Consider the following 6,079-nt stretch of genomic DNA (forward strand, 5'->3'; position numbering starts at 1 on the left):
AACGCCATACAGGTTGTAAAAATTAAATAGTTTGTAATTATTAAAAGTTTATTGAGTATCTTGGCTGACTATTATGTATTTTTTTTACATTTAGATGATACCTTATAGTAATTCTAAATGTGTTAGAAAAATTACATAACTAACCGCCAATTGTTTTTGTTAATATGTAGCTACTGGTGAGAACCTGTAATTGGCTTTTTGTATCATATTTATAGACATGTTAACAGCTCTTGGATCTCCGAATAATAATAAATAAATAAATAATAGTAGGTAAGCCACTTCCACGCTCATGTGTCCGTCTTCACTTTGACTTTGACAACGACGGAGTCAGAGGGCGCGAGCGGCAGCGGCGCGACGCGCGCTAATAGGCGCGTGCGCACGAGCGGCGGCTGCGGGGGGCGGCCGGGACGCTCGCGGGGTGGGGGGCGCGAGCCGCGCGGAGGCACGCGAGGACGGTGGCGCCCGCGGGGCGGGGAGGGACTAGAGCTCTGGTTACCGACCCTGATGCTCCTCGCTTCATCGGTGAACCAAGGCGACTGTCAAGGCAAAACAAATTAGGGGCCAGTTGAACCAACCACATTTAACAGACCGATCAACATCACTCAACAGAGAATTATGAAAATTTCCATACAATAAAATTTAGAGAACGCTTTACGGGGACAGACGGTTTGGTGCAACCCGACCTAAGTAATTAACCGACCGACCTAAGTAATTAAGGTGCGAATTGTTTATTTAATGATGTACAGTGTAGGTTTATGGTCTCACTTGCTGTGTGTGTATGTATAGCCAGTATGAACGGTTCTTACTGTGAGGTTCTTGAAGAAGTTATTGACGAGGCAGTCGACGTAGAGCTGCGAGCGGTCGCAGCCGAGCGGCCGCGTGTCCACGTCCGGGTTCTCGTAGAAAAGGTTTGCGGCTGCAAACATGACAGCTGTTGAACATACGAGAGCTTATACGAGACGCGACCAGCAGCTGCGACTGCTGCGAGCGCTTGCAGCCGTGCAGCCGTGCGGCCGCGTGTCTACAAACGCTGCAAACACAACACAGTCGGTTTATATACCGCTGCCTTTTATTCTGCAAATCTCCAATGATGATTGGAAAAGTGTTGGTTTACCGACTAGACTCGAATACAAACCTATCACCTTGAATGTACTGAAATCGCGAATGAGTGTAACACACATTATGGTCGCTGTTTGTACTCCTAACTTCAAAAAGGGCGCTCTTTACTTGGGATAGAATGAAATAACCATTCACATCACAAATAAAGCCAATAAATTAAAAAAAAAAATTTTTTTTTGAACCTGGCGGGCTCTTTAGCACTAGGGCAATTGGAGCTGTAGGACTGTAGGACTGTGTGGGGGGATGGTATCCTGGAGAAAATCCAGGACCAATATATTAAAAATATATTGTTCAAATCTTATATACAAACCCGATAAGAATATCGTTATCTAGTTGCACGGTCGGGTCAGCGACATCTAGCGTGATATTGAGTAAACATCTTTGTACGAAAGCTATTCTTTTGAAGTACGGACGCGAACAGTCGCATTTAATAAAAAGGCTAAAATGGCCACGGGCTGTTTAAACCATTACAAACTGAACTCGTCAACCGGACAGAGGTTTAGGGCGGTCCCGTTTGCGTAGCGCACTTCGATATCGCGAAGCAATTTATTCTGAATGACATACTTACCTGCGACGCATTTGGTAGATTCCTCCATTAGTTGCGGTATTAAGTCTGTTTTGTAGTAATACATCTTTATCGTCTCGTTCACGACGGGTAAAAGGAACACTCCTTCTACATCATCCATCTGAAAACGTCAAACTAAGTAATAGAATGGGTACATTATACGTTGCGATCAATCGGTATAGGAAACGCCTTATGAACGAGCCTTGCGCAGTTTCTAAATCAAGAATTGGACTAAGAGGAGGCCGTTGCCAGCATAATCCACATAATATATTATGAAATGTTCCATCAGATCTTCAACTACCACCACCTCATCTTCTACCTACTCCACTAGGTAAGCGACATTATAAATTACTTGTTGCATCTTAAAAAGTTATGTCACATGTCATTTAGTGTGTGGTTACGTGGGCCAAAATTGGAGCATTCGGACTACGCCCAACTTTTAGGTAGCCTAAGAATAACAAAAATGACCTCATCGGGTAGTATTTGTGAGCCGGTTAAATTTAACTTTAGTCGGCGGCGGCGCGCCAGCTAAAATCATTGTTTTGTCAAAACATAAAATGTATGTTAATAATCACGCGGGTTTCACGCGATTATACGTAAGCGAGTCGCATCCCTGGCGCAGCGTGTTCGTGGCGATGGCGGTACCAATGGCATCCTGACCGTAGTGACTGACCTTAGACTAGACCTTAGACTGTCCTTTTCAGAAGCACTGGATGGAGCTTCATGTTAGAGCGCCTACCCAGTCTAGGATGTAATTTTATGTTCTGTAACTTTAATATTTTTTGTAATTGTTTTGTTTTGTTTTGTGTCCTATGTAATAACTAACCATAATTTAATTACCTATGTTACCTACATGTAAATATTAATTGTACCTATACTAACACACTATGGAACACGGTCTGCAATAAATATTTCAATTTCAATTTCAATAATATATTTTTGATGAGTTAGTTTGATCAATAGCACAGTTGGACGAATTGCCGGGGTGACGCATGTCATGTCATCCATGTTCAGGTACTGCATGTTGTGTAGTCAGTAGTTGCATGTATAGGTAGTTGTTACCCAGCCCATGTCGTAGAAGAGGCAGCGCCAGGCGCAGCCTTGCAGCGCGGGCGGCGCGGGGTCGCCGAGCGGCGGCGACGGCACGGGCGGGCGCGCGGCGCGGTCCAGCACCTCGCCCACCGGCAGCCCCTCCAGGTCGGCGCACACGCCCAGCCAGCTGCGCAGCAGCTCGACCAACTGCAACTTGTGCTTGTGCTGACCAATTACTTCTAAATGTCATTATGTCCAAGTATTAATTGTCCCTAGTTCCAAATTAATAATAATGTCTAACATTTGTCGGACATGCCGCCGTCCCGGAGAGTCACTCAGGCATATTATCTCCAGTTGTTCTCATCTTGCTAACGGTGAGTACTTGCACAGATCTAATCTCGTAGCCAGAATTATTCACCAGCAGCTTGCTCTCCTATACGGCCTTGTGGACCGCGAAGTGCCGTAGTACAAGTACTCACCTGCGCCAGTTCACGAAAATTGTCGTGCCACGGTCTATTGGGATCGGTCTATCATCACTGACAGGACTTGTAGCCAATAAGCCTGACGTCGTGTTGACCGAACGCAGCGCCGGGCCGTGCTTGTCGACGTCACCATCCCCCATGACGAGTCTCGTGAAGGCCGAGAAGGACAAATCCAGCAAGTACCTAGACTTAGCTCACGGGCGGTCACGATATAACCGCGCCATGTGGGATGTTGACTCGACAATCATTGTTCCTATATTTGTGTCAGCGAACGGTCTCATAGCGAAGTCTCGACCAACACCTAGAAGACTCCCGTTGGGTGGTTGGATCAAGGTTCCGATGCAGAAGGCGGTAATTTTGGACACGGCGCGTATAATACGTCGGTTCGTCGCTCTGCGGCCCTTTTTTATAATGTGATTACTTATATATGTGTTTACTTGTAGTTATTTTATTAGGTACAATACATACACACAAGGCCTCCTACCGTAATCTCCAGATACTCTTCTCTGATGAGGCAGTTCTTCAGGAGCTTGGCCTGCTCGCAGTCCGGCGCGTAGCCGGTCAGCTCCGCGTGAGGGTAATTCACTGGAAAACGTATCATTTTGAGATAAATAAGTCGTGTTTATTTTTATTATGTCGTCGTCTCACATAGATATTAGATTTACATATACCGTACGTAAAATGGTCCTACTCCGCTCCCCAGTGGGTATAGTATAAAAATAATGTACTATTGTGTTAATAATAAATTTGTGAGATATAATTCTCGTGTTGATTCAAATTCAACTTCTGGGCGCATTAGGGTTCTATTTCTTATACTTTTGAAGAAAAAACCCGGCCAAGTGCGATTCTGACTCGCGCACGAAGGGTTCCGTACCATTACGCAAAAAACGGCAAAAAAATCACGTTTGTATGGGAGCCCTACTTCAATATTTATTTTATTCTGTTTTTAGTATTTGTTGTTATAGACAACAGGAGCGGTATTCGACATGCGTTAAGTGACGTTTCGTGTTGAACTTCAGTTGAATGGAAGAAATCGTGTGTTGTCAAATAGGTAAATTTGACATTAGCAATCCACAGTTAGGTGACAACGAAACCAAACCGAACCACGCAGAGTTCAGAGCCATTTTAAACCGTATAGTAGTAAGAAAACAAAGTTGATTTTTGTTGCATAATTTTTTCAATGAATGAGTTTTGGTGTACAACCAAATGATACTTTCCACAGTTGATGAACAAATGATTCATTCCACTGTTGAACTGATGTTGAAGCCGAAACTGACAGTTGTGCATCTCGAATAGGGCCCCAGAAAATACATCATCTGTGAAAATTTCAACCGTCTCGCTATTACGGTTCATGAGATACAGCCTGGTGACAGACGGACAGACGGACGGACAGCGAAGTTTTAGCAATTTGGCGAGCCCTATTAATTTGGCGCACAATGGGGTAACTTTGCACCCCTAACTAAACTATAGGTAGGAGCAAAAGATACCCATTTGCTCCTTATTCATTGCTTCAGATATAAAAAAACAACATTTCATAACGTGGATTTACCGATAAAGTATGTTACATAAGATGTTCTTCTTAATTTTAAATTCGTCCGAATATCTATTTAATATTGAACACTTTAAAAAATATTCAAAATTTCCTTAAAGTGGAGTAAATATTGGAGCAAAGTAGGATCATTTTACGGTACCATAAATGCAACGGCTGGTCATTCTACTGGTACGCGGGAGCCTCCAGTCCTCGAGGTACTTCTCCAGGTGTGCCAGCATCACGGGCGCTTGGAACGATCCTTCCATGTCGTCGTCTAACTGCAACCATAACATACATTATTATACCTACGTTGGAGCTAGAGCAACTCCTGCAACTCACAACCGATGCAGCAGCGTGGCTCAATTGCTTAAATGTTGACATAACTTTTTCGATTTGTATTCTTTTAGACCCGTTTTATCATTTCGCGATAGAACTGTAAAATTGTATCTTACATATTGCCTATTTTGTAAAAAATGCCATACGACTGAGTAAATAAATACCTACGTTTACAGATATTATCTCTGTCACAACTTTTTCTAGTCACAATAGAGCCAAATCATTCGGCACGACCGGAATCCCCCGGACCTTTAGATGGGATTTGAGAAATTTTACGTTTCAATATTTAAAAGATACCAATGAACAACTAGATCCAGTGTCGTCATTATCATTCATTATCAAGCCTTGAACAAGCTTACCCAGCCCATGTGCAGGAAGAAGTGGCCCCAGACGGCCCAGACACACGTAGGGGCGCAGGAGCTCCAGCGTGACGCCCCCTTTCCACCCCCATGTGTCCCACAGATCCTAGAAGACGCTCACCTAGCCCATGTGCAGGAAGAAGTAGCCCCAGGTGCACTTAGCTGCGCAGGCGCTCGTGACCCCCCCCCCCTCCTCCTCTTCCCCGACAGAGCCTTGAACACGCTCACCCAGCCCATGCGCAGGAAGAAGCAGCCCCAGGCGCAGTCGTACACGTCGTTGTCGAAATTGCCGAATCTGTGGGGGTAGCCCGAGTAGCTGACCATGTTGCCGAGGGTCACGCCCCAGCGCTCCCACTCCCGCACGCACTCCTCCAGGACCGGCAGAATGTTTTGCTCGGCATATTGACGCTTACGCTCGGTCTGAGGATGGTAAGACAGTACAGAGTTGTGCAGACCGGCTATTTTGCGATTTTTAGTGTAGTGTAGTGTTTAAAGTAAGTACCTATCTTGTAAGTTAAGAGGATACATTAAGGATGACTCACGTTAGACCGGGCCGTGTCCGGGCCGGAGCTTCCGGCGCTTACTTTTCTATGACATGACAGGTGATCACGTAATGCTTTCCATAGAAAACGAAGCGCCGGAAGCTCCGGCCCGG

At 45.0% G+C, this 6,079-nt stretch overlaps 1 protein-coding gene across 1 annotated transcript; it reads right to left on the bottom strand.

Moving 5' to 3' along the window:
- Nucleotides 1–287: 287 nt before the first annotated feature.
- Nucleotides 288–5,748, bottom strand: LOC134747968 (uncharacterized). The gene is made up of 7 exons (XM_063682651.1): nt 5,653–5,748; nt 4,890–5,007; nt 3,683–3,783; nt 2,747–2,941; nt 1,688–1,805; nt 807–916; nt 288–536 (listed from the first exon to the last, which is right to left on the bottom strand). Exons 1-7 carry the CDS (start codon nt 5,746–5,748, stop codon nt 288–290), a joined length of 987 nt encoding a protein of 328 aa, XP_063538721.1.
- Nucleotides 5,749–6,079: the final 331 nt, after the last annotated feature.

This window comes from Cydia strobilella, chromosome 1 (genome assembly GCF_947568885.1).
Source record: "Cydia strobilella chromosome 1, ilCydStro3.1, whole genome shotgun sequence".
Classification (NCBI taxonomy): domain Eukaryota; kingdom Metazoa; phylum Arthropoda; class Insecta; order Lepidoptera; family Tortricidae; genus Cydia; species Cydia strobilella.

What these genes read in the sequence shown, in the direction of transcription:
- LOC134747968 (XM_063682651.1), bottom strand. Translation starts at nt 5,748, where the DNA reads ATGGTCAGCTACTCGGGCTACCCCCACAGATTCGGCAATTTCGACAAC. An exon ending in AAGAGTATCTGGAGATTACG is followed by an intron (nt 2,942 to 3,682) that starts GTAGGAGGCCTT and finishes GTAATTGGTCAG; the next exon opens with CACAAGCACAAGTTGCAGTT. An exon ending in ACTTCTTCAAGAACCTCACA is followed by an intron (nt 537 to 806) that starts GTAAGAACCGTT and finishes TTGCCTTGACAG; the next exon opens with TCGCCTTGGTTCACCGATGA.